We start from the raw sequence: 18,989 nt of genomic DNA, 5'->3' as shown, positions 1-18,989 counted from the left end.
GGTACATTTGTAAAGATGACAACATTATAAATTATATCTCACTCAATCAAGTGACTGAGGTGAAATGTGATCGTAAAAAAATTTGACATGTCAAACTGTGACACAGAAAATACTAATAAGGCAATAAAAAGAGGGATATTGGATTCTGTTTTCTCACTAGTGGCAATGATTTACTTTTCTCAATGTGGGATCAAATCCATCTAGTAAATATTTAATGACTGAGGTGAATGACAAGCGTTCTAAAAGAAAGCCGCATTTATTTGCAATTTAATTCCACTCCAATCACAGAAATAGGGAGCGTGTTCCTGCTGTAAGAAGTGCAAGTGCTGGAAGAAAGAAAGAAAGAAAGAAAGAAAGAAAGACAAAGCTGGAGCGCGAACATTGTGTTTACATTTTGCCCAACAATCAGTGCACCTTCTTCTCTCTCTAGCAGCTGACCTTTGACCTGTTCTGTCAGTCCCATAACCCTGTCCTGTCTCCAGTTCTACAGCTCTGATAGGGTCACGGGGATGACGAGAGCAACCAGGCCATTAATGGCGCCGTATGGCTAACATCACTTTTAATTAGCATGACAGCCTCACTGCCAGCCGCGCGCTCCTCAACCTCTTCTTCCTGTGGGTGCTATGGCAACAGGCCAATGCAACTTTAAAGGGCTGACAGGGTTAAACGTCGACACCTTTAGTAGTTTTGGATGTGAGGACAAAATGCACGTGGTAAAAAAAAAAAAAAAGTTACACCACGAAACAACCTGATTACTCTGCGGCTCGAGAGGCACATATAAAAATAGTATGTTCAGTGTGAATATGACAATATATGTTGATATAAATTATAAATCAAGGCTGACATGTCACTGCCATTTTTCTAAACCCATTTTGGGAACACCTGTCATCGCTAGTGAGAGCTGCACAGCATTATGTTGTCCTGACTGCCAAACCATCAAAGTCACATTCTTTCTGTTTCCTTCTTAGTGAAGGGGCAGAGAGAAAACAAAATCAGCTGGGACTGTGCTGCACAACTCAGCAAATGGAGCATTTGTGTACAGATGACAGCTACATAGTTGGAAATAGAACATTGAGGACACCTCCAGCTGTGACGAGCGTCCCCAATTTTTCCTCGTCCTAAATTGTCTCTTCTCTGCTTCTGGATGAATTCAACATAAAACAGAGAGTGTGACTAATCTAATAGTTTCTCTGAAGGCCTCAATGTCTGTGGTTAGCTGTAATAATGGAGCACCAGCGTCACACTGGCCGTGGTTGTCATTTTGTTTCCATTGTGAATGAAATCTAATTGATGATTCTATGATGATGTTATTACTTACATAGGCACAAAAGAAAATTACTGCAATGAGGCAACCTGTTTACAGTTGAGACAAAGAGTTTAGTCATGTCCAATAAACTGAACCTAAGAAGGGAACTTGAGAGCTACGATTGTTTACTGCTTTTCCACCCACGGCACCCACTGTGATTCAGAATTTCCCAGAAAGCAGTTAATATAACTTAATCAAAGAGAGTGTTCAAGGTATATACCAGCCACTTCAAAAGTCATTACATCTCTCCCAGAATAGGCAAAATTAATTCTGATGAAGGTGGTTGCACAAGGTATTTCCGTTCTGATTGAGCTAAACTCAGCTGCTGTCAGATTTTCATGGACTGCACTAGCAGTCCTAAACACAGCATGAACCTACTTGTGAGGAATTGGATTTGTTTAAAAGGGGGAAGCAGCATTTAACCTTGAGAGGTTTTGGTGAAAGAGAGGTCTGAGAGAGAGTCACAGTGTTGTGGCTAGCGCTTAGTGTAACATCAGTATTGGACATAGACATGCAGGGACATCGAGTCTCAGAAACAAGAGGCCTGAGAGTGAGGTGTAGGAGTGAAGTGATGGAGACAGAGATATTGTCAACGTACTGCTCAGCGCTGATGTATTGGTCCTCCTGTGGGTTGCAGGTCACCTTGCCGATTCGGACTCCATTCTGTATGTCTTTGAACTGCAGACCCAGGTTCTCGCCTGTGATGGTCAGCATGGTTCCTCCCTGTCTGGGCCCTGTCTCTGGAAACAACTAGATGGGAGAACAAATGAGAGAGGACATATGTTAGCCAGAACAACACATGTGACAATCAATTTTTACCAAAGCAGTACATCATAGAATATCTATTGTATACCAGCATGGATGACAGTTTACTTAAGTCATTATGGTCATCTCCCATTCTGCATGAATCAGACACTTGCCACCTCATTAAGTGAGATGAAAAATGACCTCGGAACCATTAACTCCACCTCAACTCAGTCAAACAATCACAGCCTGCCAACTCGCACACTTAACCTGGACCCACCCATCAAGTCCTCACTTGCATCTCTCATTTAACCTTGTGACGATTAATCTACTCAACACAATTACTGCACACAACGACCTCTGCTCCCTTTCTTTCCTCTAGAGGTCTGCGAAAGGTGTGCAGAGGTGCTAATGGCTACCCGAGGCTAGCTAATCATGGTCCCATTCATCCAGCCCCTGACGCAGACAATGGCCCCTTTGGTAATCAGTCATTACTAGCATAATTAGGGCTAAAGCTAATTGGATTAGAAACTGGCGAAGGGGGAGTGGGGTCATTTGTTGTGACAGGTTGGGAGGAGGGTGAAGGGGATGACTCGTTGCTGGTTGGGTGTCATGGAGGGGGGGGGGGGGGGGGGGTTGTGGGTAAGGTCACACTTTGACCTCACTTGCCATGAAGGAATGATAAAATAAATCATCAATGATGCTCTTCTTGCCTCTCAGTCAGACATTTCCCCTGTATGTATGAAGCCCACAACATATATCCATATATCATTTTCTGTTTTGTGCAGACAGCAACAGTTCATAGATAGCACACAACCATCTACTTTGACATTGACAAACACATGCATGTATGTGGAGAGAGGGGGACCATGCACCAACTTGCATTGACTTGTATGTCTGACCGCCAGTTCTGAGGCTAGCAGCAGCTGCCTGGTTACATCCAAAGCTTGGTGACATAGTGGCTACTTGCATTTTCGGTTGCCAACTGGACAAAAACTTAACACAGTTGATTCAAGGGGAACCTTTTTGAACTAGCATTTTAACTCGCATCCAACAACGGCGGAGAGCTTCCTCCATGTTGTTCCATCTGGTTCTATTTGTTCTGTCAAAAGGTCAGTGCTTTCAAGACAATTTGCAGCTGGTTAACTTGATTAATTTGTCAAACCTGGGCAAACTTGAACTTTACGCCAAAGTAGAATGTTAACTTACTTTGCCTGTGTGAAGAAAAATCACTGATAGCAGCAATTCCAGTGACATGAACAGATTTCTGGTCTAAAATCTGCTGGTATAAATAATGTAATGGCCAAGCCTGTTTTAGCCTGTTTCAACTTTAAAACTGAGAATACTGCATGGATCTGGACACACATTATAATGGGGATAAAGAGTGCACTGATGCCAAAACTTGTTAAAAAATAGTTTGACATTTGGGAAATATGTTTAGTCAATGCTTGCTGTGGGTTAAATGAGAGGTTCGATACCACTCTCTCCCTGGCTCTGTCCAAAGGAAGCAAAATCCACCCAACAGCAGCCCATACTCACTAATTAACACATTATATCTTGTTTGTTTAATATGAACAAAAGAATGTAGTAGCAGGATGGCAATAATCACTTTTCAGACATGAACCATGAATGTTTTTATCGATCTCTAGACAACAAAGCAAGTATGTGTATATCCCAAAATGTAGAACTATTCTTTCAAGTGTATCTACAGTCTCACAGATAAATTAGATGCACTCTCTCAAGCTGCTCACAACTCTGTTTATCTACCTGGAACCTCACAATGATCTCCCTGGCTAACATCATTATAGAAAAGGTGGCAGGCTAGTAAAAAGCCACAGGTGTTCAGGACACCACTAACAGAAACACACAATGGGAACAAAGCCCAGTGTCATGCAGGCCAGAGCTGAAATGCCACAGTGATATAATTAAGGAGTGTTTTCGATCTTACACCAGCTAGGCTTCTGATGAACATCCCTCCTCCTTTCGCTCGCCCTTTCCCTCTTCCTCTCCGGACTTGTGCCTTTTTAATTCACTCTGTCTCTTTGTCAATGTGCCTGAATGCATATATTTTAGCTGGAGACAAAAGAGTGAGTGGCACACAGTAGTGCACCAGTCTGAATCTTCAGATATGGTAATCAAATCTCTCTGTCTCTATAAGCACTGGCTTATCAAAACACACGCGCACACAGACAGACACACATACATGCACAAGTTGTTACATCCACAACTAAACAACACAAACAAAAAGCCCTTTTTGATAAAAGCCACCAGCCTAAACACTCAATCTATTCTTCTTTCGCCGTCGCAGTTCTCTACACCCATTCAAACTCCATTCTTTCTCTTCGTCTCCGACTTGTCCCTTTGTGTCGGAGGCTTTGTGTGAGGCCTATTGTGGCCGGCTGAGCGGCAGTGCACAGATAGCATCTGCTAGTTATAGGAGGAGGAGGAAGGGGGAAGCAGGGGTACACAGAGAGCGATGATATGAACATGGCGTACGGTTTCTGAAGTTTATCTGCGATATGAAAGCTTTGGAAAAACAAAAAGTAACAAACAAACTGATAGAGGCAATGACAAGAGTGAAGAGGGGGATAAGAGAATTCTTTACTATTAAATTCTTATATGTGACGAAGTAAAAGACATCACCATGTGACTTACAGACATACAAGACAAAGTGGAAGATACTGGCCTGTAAAGACAAGGGGAATAAGGAAATGAAAAGTGAGAAGAATTGAGAGGTTGGATGATGGAAGAAAAAAGAGAAATGATTGGAGGTGAGAGTGAGGAGAGAGTGACAGAGGATACAAGAAAGATAAGAAACAGAAGAATGGCGAAATAGAGGTAGAGAGCGATAAACAAGTCCGGCAAAGGCCGATATTGCAGCTTAACAGTACATGAGGGAGAAATCGCTGGCCTTTTGACACCACACAAGTAGTGAAACTGAACAAAGACACACACGCAAAAAACCAAAACACAGTTTTTAATATGCACAAGATCACAAAAAACATGTGCCACATGCTAAGACACTAAAATTCATACACACACAAACACACACACACACCCACCCACCCACCTACACATACTGGCATGGCCTGTGTTGTTTTAATTGGTTTCTAAGGGCTAGCTGTAATGCTCGTCCTGTCCCCGAGGAGAAGGCAGGCAGGAGATGATGGATGATGGAGGGCCAGGCAGCATCCAAGGCCAGTACTAGGACACTGCTACACTGCACTGGGAAACAGCGCCAGACACTCAGAGAGAGAGAGTGTGTGTGTGTGTGTGTGTGTGTGTGTGTGTGTGTGTGTGTGTGTGTGTGTGTGTGTGTCTGCAAATGTGATTTTAAGGGCCCCATATGAACTACCCGTTAAGTTGTAGTTTATTTTATCTTCGGTTTTAAATATCTTACATCTGAATGTACGGGTTTTTGGCTTATGCGTGTGTGTTTCTGCCAGCTCACACACATAAACTGTGTTTTCTTGCTGTGAAAGGAGTACTAATTAATCTTAGTGCACAGTGTTGGTGCAGAGAAAGAATATAGCACAATGAAAATAGCACTTTAACAGTCTAACAGCCAAATTCTTACAATGTCTAAAACCAATCATTTAGGACTTAAAACATCAATTGCTGTGTTTGGAGAACAGTCCTAAGGTACCAAAGCTATTACTGGAGCAGTACCTAACTGCACATTATTGAACAACGTCAAATGGCAATAGCACACTCGGAAATGACACCAAATGGGTTCAACACATGCTGCTCTGAAAGCTCTGGATAGCTTGTGTGTGTGTTTATATATATATATATATATATATATGTGAGTATGTTGGTCACACTCCCTCTCTCTCCAGTGACGTTCCTTGCCGGTCGAACACACATTCTTCGGTCCAAATTAAATTAGTGGCTAATCCGTTAGCTAATGGCCACACAGCCTCTAGCATGCTGCAAAAATCAACAAAGTGGCCTGAATGAAGCAAAAAAGGAAAATAACCAGAGGAGGATCAAAAAGGAAAAGAGGGGGTTTACAGAACGGATGGTAAGAAGAGGGGTAATATTCAATTTGTGTGCTGGATGTGATGCTCTTTTAGAAAACTAAAGGATGAAATGGCAGGAGAAAAAGGAGCGATATTCTTTGTCGCCTTTGGATGTTCTTTTGGCATTAAATGTCACACTGTAAATGTCAAAGGTGGAGAGGAGAGGTGATAGCGCTTCCTCCAGTGTCTCCTCTTCTATTCTCATCCGTCTCTCCTTTTGTGTTTTCCAACCTGCAGTATGTTTCCTCTACTGCTGTTTTTGAAGCTCTTCTACGCCTGCTTCATGACTGCCACCAACATCTTGCCCCGAGGCCAGGATTTACCCCTCAATATGCATGCAAGAGCACATGCTTGCAAGCACGCACACTCACACACACACCCCACCCTTTCATACACACACCCCCATCTTTCATACATACACACACAACCCAATTGCCTCTGTGCGCTTGTTTCAAAGAGATAACTGAAGCGAGCAAGAAGAGAGAGAGAGAGAGCATTAACGAAAGGATTTATCTATGTGCCAGTGCCCCAATTATCCAATATCTCCATTACGTATTCAGAGAGACGAACCCGTGTCACACAGGAAATGTACTGAGGGCTCCATCCATACAAGTCTGTATTGGTGAAATGGGCATTCATTATAGACTATACATTTATTTCATACTCATTTAAATGGAGAGAAATGACACTCGTTTCACCTGAGATGATGCTTCGTCTTATTTAAGATACAATTAAATTTATAGACATTTAAAGGAAAAACGCTGTTATAAGCTTCAGAAGGAATGATGGAGAGAAGGAAAAAGAGGGGAAGGAAGCAAAAGGACAAATGACAACGAGTGAAAGGGTAGAACGTCTAGACGCGTCTCGCACAACGGTTTCAAACCGCGCTCTGCGTGTGCGTGAGCGTGCAAGTGTCAGTCCCAGTGGTGAGCTGTAGAGATGGCGACCCAGGTCACAATCAGACGAGGACCACCGCCACGGTTACCGGTGGCAACAGATGGGTACGCCATGGTGTTTTAGACGCCTTAGCTCACCCAGCCTGTCAGGTGTACACAAGCACACATACACACATTCTGCACCCATGGTGGGAGACAATTAGCAAACTTCCACATTCTCTGTTTCTTTGTCTCTCTCTCCAATACACACACACACACACACACACACACACACACACACACACACACACACACACACACACACACACACTCTCTGCCTCCTCAGGTGTGTATGTGTGTGTGCAGCCATCATCTCTAATCATGACAGTGTGTTCAGTCTTGGTGTGTGTGAACTGCCTCCTCCTGGCTGGCCCATCTGTGTTGTGGTTGCAGTCATGGTGATGGCTTCTAAGTTGTCTATCCTCCCTGCTGCCCTCCCTCCTACGATGTCCCCTTCACTCGCCGAGGCCAAACAATGACACAGCACAGGTAGGAATTTCTAAGTTCTTTTTATAAGAACCATCTTTTACTTAAGAATTGACTTTCAGAAATCCTCAGATTTGTGTCAAAAGGCAGGTATTCAGTTTCAAGGTTGCCGAAAAAGTGGTAATCACAACCCTGTTATAAAGGCCATATTGTCACTTGAACCTCCTCCCTTCTGACCCTTGCCCTCACAGAAACCTGACTTGATTGTTATTTATTAGGTTGAGTTGCTGGGCAACGAATACCAAATAGCAGCTGAAGAGTCTGGTTTAACTTTGGCAGTGCTAAGAGAAGAGTTTTTCTTTAACTTGAATTTAGCAAATCTTTGCAATGTGATTTTACATTGGGCTGTTCACTTGCCTCATGGACCTTGAGGTATGTGGCAACAGCATCCGTAAAAAATTTCGGCAAAAAACTATAATTTTATGAGGTTTTACTTTTATTAATGTAGTGAGTTGAATGTTTTATATAAACAGCTGGGTGACAAACTATAAGGGAAAAACCTGATAAATGATTGAAGAAACAGGAAGACAATGCAACCATCAATGGGGCACGTGGTCACTGAATGGTTTGATGAATATGAAAATTATGTGAATCATATCCTGTGCCCTTCACAGCCACCAGATATCAACCCAACTGAAAATCTATGGGAGATTTTGGACCAACGTATTGGACACTCTCCTCCACCATCATCAAAACACCAAATCAGGGAATATCTTTTGGAAGAATGGTCATATATATAACAATAAACCAAGTGTTACTCTTAAAATTTCAATCCAACTCAAAGAAGTGGGTGTGTGTACATGCAGGTACGTATGTACAGTCAGGTATGTGTGATCTTGATAAGCTTCAGGAGCATCCTGAGCTGCTATCTAGTGTTATGTTGAGTATGTGTCATTATTATCACGGCTTACCTTGGTGATCTTGGGGTGTGCACAGCGGCTGTTTCCTGTTGTGGCGTGCATCCAGGTACTCTCTGGAGGAGTACACTCCTGCCTCAGGGAGCACTTCTTCTCCTGTACACACCAGCCACACTCAAACCTGGGGTTTGCCTTCAGACACATCCCACAGCTGTCCCTTAGTGCGTAACACTTATACAGGTGGGCTGCAAATGAAACAGACAGAGAATAAAGCATAATGAAATTATCAGTGGGGAAATGAGGCCAGGGAGATAATAAAGTAACCTCACTATTACGTCTTCGAGAAAAACAGGGGATGAGAGGAGTAATAATAACAATTAACCAAGAGAAAGAGAGACAGGGGAAACAGAAATATAAGAACAAAAAAGTATATTTACTAAAAAGTAAAATACTATTAACAAAACCACTCAAGAGAAAACTAGTTTTTATAAACTGAACTCATCTATATCTAGAGTTTTAACAACTTAACTCAAACGAACAGCCTCCCTCCAAAAGGGAGTAAGACTAATAGTTTCAGTATAGTACAACTCGAGCTGAAAGCAACACACACAGCCTGGAAGCTATGAATGGCCTGATTAGGCCTGGCCACTTCTCGGCTCCCCGTCTTTATACAGCCATAACATTCATTAACAATATTGATTGTGTTGCATTATTACAAGACAACTAAGTAGATAACAACCGGCAGAATTTTTTGAAAACTAAACAAATTCCTACATTTTAAGTTTCTCAACTTTCACTCAAAAAATCCAAAACTTCCTCAATGTCAAAGAGACAAAGTTGAGTTAAGGCACCATTCCCCACAGGCCTCAGGAATTGTACAGTGAAATCTTTCCTCTCTCTCTGCTCTTCCATCCCCAAATCCCATTGGTCATGGAGCAGCTTTAAAGCAACCCTGTACCAATTACTGACTGCTAAACGACTCCTCTCTAATTACATTAACATATCAGTATTTAAGACAAGTGAGCATCGCTCTCCACCAGATGATTATCATGACTGAGAAATAGGGAGGGGGCTGGCAATGGAGAGAGACAGACAGAGCAAGGGGGAGACATATTTGGGCTGCGGGTTGCCTCCGGATGCACTTCAGGAGATTTACACTTGAGATAACACACAATGCATAGACACTGATGCATGCTGCTGATATTGTACGCTGTCAATACTGCTGCATATAATGGCTACCATTCAGCAACACCATGTCCTTGGGAGAACCATTGACTGTCAAAGCATTTTATCTTACCTCCATGAATGTAAACACCCCATTATTGCAGAATGCAGTCGCATATGTTACAATGGTATATGTTACAAACACACCCTTTCACTGTGACATATCAGCAGCTTGAGAAATACGTGAAATCTGAGACTCTAACAGCTTGCTTGGTACATTTAGACTACAGGGAGTGACATCAGTAAACGGAGCAAAGTGACTTTGTGGTGTTACCTTACATTACTAACAAAATGGCAATGATTACTTCTTCACAGACCTTACAGATGTAACAACTTCTAATCTGAAATACTACACAAAAATCTCAGATCCTCATTGTGCCTTTAACCATCAAAGAGTAACAAACAGGACCAGACAATGCAGCTCCCTCTGTTGTATAAAACTCCTTGTGCATGTCATCCGCAGGCTGTATTGAATGCAATGGTAGCTGGCAATGATGTTATTGTACCTCACAGCAGGAGAATAATGTTACAGCCCCCTGCTGTGCTTTACAGGTCGCAATAATTATGGACACAGCACTATAAAGACTGTCCTACCAGTAATTATATCCAACAGACGTGATGTCATTGTCTTCCCCCACAGTTGTGCATCGATTGTGTGTATGTGTTTAATCATTACCCACATGGTTCTTTGTTTGGAGGGGAAGACGTGGCTATACATTAGAGTGTATATTATGCACTCAAATACTGTTTCAGCAGCATGTACATGATCATCTAATGATAATACCTGTCAACCTAAGTGTGGATGCCCAGGCAGTTGCTCAATAGGCTGTAATGAATATATTTATGATCCAAAATGTGACAATGTGCACAGTTGAGCTGAAAGAACTGGTTGAAATGTAAAAAAAATGTTATCACTTAGTTCTTACTTGATGTTTTTACATATTATATGCCTAAGGACTAACTTATGAATTGCATTTAGTATTCTAAGTCAAACTTAACCCCAACAAAAAGCTGAAATGTAAGTATAAAAGCTCCAGACACCATCGATGAATAATAATAGTCTTTTGAATAAACAATTTTAACCCAAAAATGAACCTGCATGCTCTATAACAGCAAGAGAGTAACAGTTAAAGAAAGCCAATTAATAATCAGTGTCAAAGTAACAATACCAAAAAGCAGCATTTTGCACAAACCTTGTGATGGATGAATCTTGCCAAAACAACTAATGCACACTGTTAGTGTACAATCTGCTCTTGAAATGTGTTTTTTATTTTTAACTGTTATAAAGCTCTGGATTTACCATTTTATTAACCTAATTACTTTCACAAATGCAAGTACTGTACATCCCAAATGTTTCACAGATTCAAATTTTAACCTCCTAGGACCTGGCGTCCACATATGTGGACCTCACATTTTGGGTTCTCTAGACCACAATACTAACTTTTTCTCAACAAAGGCCTGGTGACCACATATGAGGATATTATACTGCCACTCAGTAATCGAAATTTAAAACTAATGTCCTCATATGTGGACATCATTTTTCTCAGGTCCCAATCAGCCTATATAGCAAAGAATAGAGCTTGGGTCTTAGGAGGTTAAATTGGCTCAACTGAAGTGATCATCATTATTCTGACACTAGTTTATCAGTCGTTTTCCTGCTCGCTTCAGGCTGTTACTACTGTGACCTCCTACTATTTATTTGTGAACCATTATCAAAGCCAAAAGAGGCCATGGGGTAAAATGTATGTAATATTGAATACAAATGGCCTAATGTACAACACAGTATGTGTGCTCCTTTACACAGGGGTGCGTGGCAATATTACAGCATTTTGAGCACATTGTCGAAAACTGTGGGCGGACCGAGAGATTGTGGTGACAGTATAAATTATTTACAATGCAGTTGAAGCTGAATGTTCAAGTTCCTGCAGATCCTGGATTGTTATTTTTGAGATACTGTGCCAGCCATGACTCAGCTGAAGATCAAAAACTGACAAATCAACATATTGGGGACTGATTAGAATTTTTATGTAGTACTTTTGTTAATAGGAGAAAATTTAAGGACACTTTAAAAGGCATTTTCAAAGAATGACAGTTGTTGGTAGTGGGACACAATTTGCTTATGAACACTCTGCACCTTAGCCTTATGCTTACTGAACCAACCAAAAGACAATAATAATGTATAAAACCTATTCATAGCATTTAGTAGCTCTTATCTGTAACCATACTGGTAACACCAGCACAAACCCACCTTTGATGTTGTAGGGGTTGTCAATGACGAAGTTTCCATTCCAAGCCACAGACAGGTCCACTGGCAGGTCACTGATGTCATTACCCTCATAGGTATACTGAAATATAAAACAACAACATCAAGATTAGCATCCATAGTCATATATCGTAACAGAAAACATTATTTCTCTTATACCAATAACATCACTGTATGATATTCTTAGTCTTTTAATGAAATATCAAATTAGTAAAAGAGAAAAACAATCAGCCAATACCAAGACAGAACACAGTTCGGCTCGTGGCTGCTAGTAATGTCATAGCCTGCGGTGCTCACATAGTTGAAGGGCTATAAAAATGAATGATGAGAGACAGGCTATATTGTGATTTTAACACACGGCACATCCGCCGCAGCCTGGCTTAGCACAGAGTTGATTAAGAGATTGGAATCCCCATCACTGTATGACTCATTCCATTCCAGTGATGAATGAAAAGCGTAATATATCTCCAACAATAATATTTTCATCTAATTTCATTTTTGCATCCTGAACTAATAAGAGTTGAAATGTAATTGACTCGTCGTCGGCATAATCAGTTTTATGGAATCGCTTTAAATGAGACAACAAGCTTCAAAAGCGGCAGTGTGATGGCGGTGCGTTAGCTGAAGGAATAGCAGAGAGAAGAGCTCCTGTGAGACCCCTTCCAACCTCCGAACAATTAAATTATCAACGACGATTATCACCAGCAAATAAAATGCAGCTTTAGAAGTTACACCGCCTCCGCAGCCCCCACCCCCCAGTCATATACACAAGACAGCACTGAGGTAAACACACAATCATTTGAAAATACCCATTCATCAAGAACCCCCCCCCCCCCCAGTCTGAGACGAACTGTGCACACTTTGTCTTTGATGCAACATAAAACAGATGCTAGATAGCGAGAGATCGCCTGTTCTCTACTCTGAGGCTACTGCTGCAGTAATGTGAGGGTGATGGCTGGTAAGACTGGAGATAGGCCATGTTAACCTAATGCCTCTGTCAGTCAAAGGGTCCCCACTCACTCTCACTACCACTGCTATGGTCAGTATCTTCAATGGCCTCAGGGTGAGCGATAGCAGGACTATGCTCCTCTAGTGGAGTGGTGATAAAATCCAATGTGAAAGCCCCCGAGCCTGAGGCTATGGCGGCCCTCACAGATTGAATCTAGCTACAAGTTTGCCACTATGTGATATCACCCACTCCAATGTGATAGTGTGAGATTTATCTTGACATCTGTAATAATAGTGAATTTGAATGTATTTGAGGGGGAAAGGACCGAGAAATGTGCAGAGAGAAGATAAGAAAATGAGAGGACACAGCAATGTCACAATGTGTGAATGGCTGATTAATTCATTCACTTTTGCAATTGGATGATTTACATTCAGTGGGCCCTCAAGGCAGAGATGCTGATATCCAAATAAAGGAGGATGTCTCCATCTATCTCAGAGCACTACTATTTTGGCGCTCTGATATATGTTGTAGACATGAACTATTGAAGAGCAAACCCTGAATAAATCTACCTGCGAGCTGGCCTGGCAACTATTGTGATAACAACCTCCTAGTTGCCCAAGGTGACATCTTGAGATTGGCATTTGACATTTTGTGGACCAAACACTTGCTTGAAAAATATACTTTGCAGATTAATCAATAATGAGGATGATCAGCCACATATCTTCATGACTATTAGGGGAGTTGGAAAGGAGGAGAGGAAGAGAAGGGAAACTTTGAGATTAGACAATTTTTGTCAGGAAGATGGCTTCTCCTGCAAGCCCAGTGAACCTGGAGCCTTAGGACATACAAACACAGTATAAGTAAGGTTGAGGGTGGCAAGAAATGGATGATCTGAAAAGTGAAAGTGGGCAAAGAAAGTGCAAGTGATGGTCAAAAGACTGGAAAATGTTTTGGGCAGCTGATGGGTTGGAAGCACAGAGGTGGAGTGAGCTGGGAGAAATGGAGTGCGGGATGCGAAAAAAAGAGAAACGAGGTGAAGCGATGATGAAAAGAAGGATGAGGAAGAGAAAGGGGTACGGAAAAGGGTGAAAAGAGGATGATACATCAGCAGGGGTGAAGGAGAAACAGCGAGGGCGAGAGGGATAGAGAGAGGTGATTGTGTGTTATTCTGTGGACACCATTCATTTACACATGGAATAAGAGGATGGGGCTGGGCTATAAGCGCCTGAGCTGGTGGGGGCTAAAGTGAAATTGGCATTTTCAATTTGTTCACTGACATGTCTGCCTTGGTCTTTTCACACATTCCTCTGCCTCTCCTTCTCTTGCAATCCTCCGTTCCACCCCCTCCTTTTCCTATCTCCCTCCCTCCCCCTCATTATTCCTTCCCTCTACCTCTTTACAAACCTCCTCCCCTATAAATCTCAGTCCAACTTTCTCTCCCTTACCCCTTCCATTCCCCAGAACGCCCACAGTCAAACAAGGAAATATGGAGCAGATTCCTTTATCGCATATACCAAACATGTCCAGGGAAACACATGTGCACACTGTACTATAAATATGCATTCTGCACACGGGACAGTTTCCAGAGATGGATGCCAGCAAATGCATCAAAGACTGATCACATAGTCTATACTGAAAATAAAAAATGATGAATAAAAAACACATGCAAACACCGGAAGATAAGGCACTCACACAAACACACATTTTGGATGTCAGCTATTATTTCTCTCCACTGAAGTCTGAGCATATGAACTTCTTCAACCCCCCCCCCCCTTCCTTCCTTCCCTCCCTCTCCCCAAGAGACCACCCAGTCTGCCTGGGAACAAGAGCACTTCTTCAACGGGTAGAGATGGAGAGAACATATGAGTGTGTTCCAGTGTGTATGAGCGTCCAAGACGATGAGAAAGAAGAAAAGGAAGAGGAAGGGAGATGCACAGGGACACTGCACTGAGAACAGCAAGAATAAGAGAAAGGCAGCAAGAAGGAGATACAGGGAAAGTGAAGGGAGAAAAACAGATGAGATAAAGCAGAGACTGAAAGGCCAGAGAGCCAAGTGGGACAAAGATGGTGGGGGGTGGGGGGGTGGGGGAGCAAAGAGAGAGACAGAGTGAGAAATAGAGAGGTATTATCACGATGCTCTACAGATCTACATTTGGCAATTCTTCCTGTTATTGCAGATGAAGGCATTTCAAACTTAGCAACTGTTCTCTTCACAATCAGTCTTGTCTCACACTAAGCAACAGGTGGGTTTCTCATATTCACACACTTGTCTCAGAAGTGGAAAAAAAACAAAAACATAACATGACATAATGGGTAAAAACTGGAAGTGGTTGAAACCAAAACAGCAGCAGTAATAAAGCTCCATTAAGCTATATTTTACATAAACATTGAATCAAGTGACTGACTGTTAAGAGAAAGGCTTCCTAATTGTTTTAGTTGGCCAGAGTCAAAACTATATTGGCTCATGTAAAATGTAAAATCTAACCACAGAAGGCCATGAAAGCTAACTGTACTGTATGCTACCTGTCTATTGAGAAATAGTATAGAGCATTAAGTAAACTAACGCTTCATTAATCAAGTTATTATTTTAGTCGCTAAAATATCTGAAAATAGGGAAAAATCCATCCATCACATCATAATTTAATCCTGGTGACACCTTGTTTTGTCCAACCATCTGTTCAAAGCTAAAGATATTCCTTTATGACAGTCAACTAAATAAGAAAACCATTAACTATTCACATTTGAGCAGCGAGAACAAGTAATTCTCTTAATGATTTCTTCAGATGATCCAAATGATTAATTGTCCACATAGCTCTCTGTAAGTTAAGTAATTGGTTAATCAACCAATTATTTCAGCTACAAAGTAAATGAATGGCATGTGTGCGTTTCTCTGTAGCACTCAACTTTGTCAGAAAGTAGGTCTTCATTTCTTTCCAAAGTATTTCCAGCTTCCAATATGGGATGGAATTCAGCACAGTCTCAGTCTACATTTCAGAGACATATATACTGTCAAACAGCAGGAGTTTAATGATGATTTTACTCAAGTAATCCACTGCCAAAAACTTTGCAGTTGTATATTGTACTGATTTTTCTATTTCAGGATCACTAACTGCATCATTTCTTGCTGCTCTGTTATAACCCTTCAGGATTGAAGACAGGCTACAGTAAAGGACCCGGGGGTCAAGCTTTCCTCCACTTCCATTCCCTCTTCTCCGCCGACAAGCCAATGAAAACAACGGTCCAATCACCCTCCACATCACATGAGAGGGGCCGATTCCGCTGATAGTAATATACATGATAGATGTATGTGGACAGCTTAACCCTGCTTTACACTCTGACAAGTTTTCTCCCTGAAAACCTGCATCACACACACATGCTGGGCAGTGGTGCTGACAGCTACAACACCAACACTGCCTGCCCTTTTTTTCTTAAAAAAAAAAAAAAAAAAATCTATGTCACAGGTATGTGTCTGTGTTTGCACATCCATCCTCACAGGGAGGTCTGTGTTGAGAGTGTGTATGTGCGTGTATGTGTGTTTAATGGGCAGTAGAGGGTGGGGGAGGCATGGGAAAGGCTATGATCCAAAGCTCATCTCATTGCACCAAAGGCTTATTAAACTTTTATACTGAACCAGCATTGTTGCACAACGCACAGTTTAGGGAATACACACATGCACGTTGTACATGGTTTATTCACTGCACAGCAGATTCCAGTAAGAAAATGCTAAAATTAAGCAGGTTACTCTCAATAGGTCAGGATTTGCATGTGTCAAGGGGAGATGAGAATTTAAATAGGAGGTACAAACTCTCTATGTTATGTATTCTATAGTTAAATCCAAAAATCGGATAAAGTTTGGAAGGACAAGGTGATGGCAACAATCCTTTTGTCTGTAGCATTTGACCTGAGGAGATGTAAAACAGACTGAAGGAGAGTGGAAAGACAAAAACAGGGTTTTCTGATGATCAACGCATGCAAATAGTGAAGGAATAGAGGGAGGGAGACAGAGTGTTAAATCTAATGTAGAGGCAGTTTAGAGAATGGAGTGATAGATACATAATAGTCAAGAACAGTGAAATAGAGAGACAGAGACGTTTAGGACAAAATGGGAGAACTAGAATGATATTTAAAGAAATGACCAGGGGGATCAAATTAACAATAAAAAAGGGTGAAGAGGGTAAAAAAAAACAGAATGATGCAAACAATAAACAAAAGTAAGAGTAGTAGTAGATGCTGCTCCACAACAGGCTTTCATCAGAAAAGTGCCGATGCAAACACTACAGCATCATCAGCTGGACATCTGTCACTGGAAACTGGAGGAGGGGAGGTGAGAATGGATGGATGGAGGAGGGATGAAGGGAGCCAGGTATGAAGTAACAACGGGTACCTTCTGTGAGGGTCACAGCCTGATAATTAGTCATTTTGAAGGCGTGCGCGAGCTAGACGTCTAAAAATACCAAACTAGCCCAGGGCAAACCCTAACCTGGGATAGAGTAGGTTCCTCTCTTCCTCTTTCCTCTGTCCCCTGCTCTCTCAAGGTGACGACGACAGTCATCAAAAATTATGACCTGACGCAACACATCTTTCAATCTAGATTATTCTGCATTTAAAATAGTTTTGTGACACAGTTTTAACAGAAGTCACATTGAGTCAGGACACAGACTAAATGGTGGTCCAGGTGATATGCGTTCTGCCAGGCTGAATAAACTGCAGCCAACATGCCTTTAAATGTATAGATGTATACACAACAGTACCCTTTTATACACACATCTTCCAGGCAGATATGGCTTCCTAATCAAGGATCAAATGGTAATCCTTCCTATAGCTTAGCGTGTGTGTGTGAGTATGTACTGTATGTGTGGGGTCAGGCGGCATGGAATCAGCCCCTGCTCATAATAGGGGCCTGTTAGCCAGTGCTAATCGCTAATGCTAACAGGATTGGAGCATGGCTGGACCCAGTTACCCAGCTTATCTCTTGCGCACACACACACACACAAGTCTGCATACAAGCTCACACAGATACTTTCTTCATTGATGGAAAGAAAAAGAGAGAGAGGGGATGGGGGGGAGAAAAGTGCTTGCTTGAGGGAAAAATAATGCTGCCATAGCCAATGTTTCTTATTTTCCAGCCTACGCATTAAGCTAGTGTAAGCTTACTAGACTTCTCCCCGGACAAAAGGCCGATTTTTGGTCGTTTGCAGAAACGTCCACATTTTTCAATATCCTCACTCTTTTCGCCATCTCTGTCAACTCATGCCATTCTTCTGGTGGCTGTTCTCCTCTCGCTAACTCCCCTGCTCTGTCACACATCCAGTTTTTTTGGGGGGGGTTTTTTGCAAGCCACCAACACCTATATCTATTCACTCAAACACAATCTAAACACAAGCAGCACCTCACCATCTGTGAAGTAGCGCTTGCTGATACATGAAACACATACAACCAAAAGGAGAAATTAAGAGGTCGTCTCTAGGAACGATTTATTTTTTCGTCTGGCTGGGGACTGGATGTCTTTCTCTTGTTTTGCCATGTGGCTATTAATGCTCATGCTGAAGGTGTGACAGATCACATGCTAGGTGCCAGAGGATTTCAAGGAAGCTCTATCCATCATTAGTAATAGAGACATCCCTGATTAATTTCACATAGTTCCTGTCAAGTTCAAGTCATTAATAGAAGGGATACCAGCCAAGTGTACTATTCACACTAACTCTTTATTTTAATCTCTGACACTTTAATTTACTATTAATGAAGTCGCTGTTACTGCTGATGTGACATGCTTCCTTTTGCACAAATCCAAATTTTGTTTGGGGCAATAAATATTGTAATAAAAGCTTCTCATTCGTTCAATTACAACGCCAAAATGTTGAGGCTCTTACGGAATATTATATGTGAAGTTATACGGAAATGGAAATCGGTTTAATCCCCATCACAATCACCAGACATTCATTCAGATGAAAAGGCTGCAGGTGATCATGCAGACAGTCTGTGTTTGAGGTGTGCAGTCTCAACCCAGACAACAGTATGTATTTAAAATAGCTGCAAATACAGTAAGACAGAGAGGAGGTGGAGAGAGTTCTTCCCTCTGGTTTAAGCCTCTCCTCTCCTCTCATAGCGAGAGAATCTTGCTATAACAATCATTTTTGCTGCTTCACTTGCCCATCAAACCATCATAGAGAAATAGAAGGTGGAACACTGTTATGAGAGGAAGA

At 41.8% G+C, this 18,989-nt stretch overlaps 1 protein-coding gene across 4 annotated transcripts in view; it reads right to left on the bottom strand.

Moving 5' to 3' along the window:
- plxna1b (plexin A1b) overlaps positions 1–18,989 on the bottom strand; it is a 186,970-nt gene that overhangs the window by 34,404 nt on the left and 133,577 nt on the right. For all 4 annotated transcript variants that reach the window (XM_023423435.2, XM_023423437.2, XM_023423436.2 and 1 more), the window contains exons 11-13: positions 11,823–11,919; positions 8,405–8,595; positions 1,905–2,056 (exon numbers count right to left, since the gene is read on the bottom strand). In XM_023423435.2, the coding sequence (XP_023279203.1) occupies positions 1,905–2,056; positions 8,405–8,595; positions 11,823–11,919 (440 nt within the window). The remainder of the gene's footprint in view (positions 1–1,904; positions 2,057–8,404; positions 8,596–11,822; positions 11,920–18,989) is intronic.

The sequence above is a fragment of the Seriola lalandi genome, unplaced genomic scaffold (assembly GCF_002814215.2).
Source record: "Seriola lalandi dorsalis isolate HSWRI2012SDOR001 ecotype SW California unplaced genomic scaffold, Sedor1 jcf7180002054692, whole genome shotgun sequence".
Lineage (NCBI taxonomy): Eukaryota > Metazoa > Chordata > Actinopteri > Carangiformes > Carangidae > Seriola > Seriola lalandi.
This window is presented reverse-complemented; position numbering and strand designations above follow the sequence as displayed.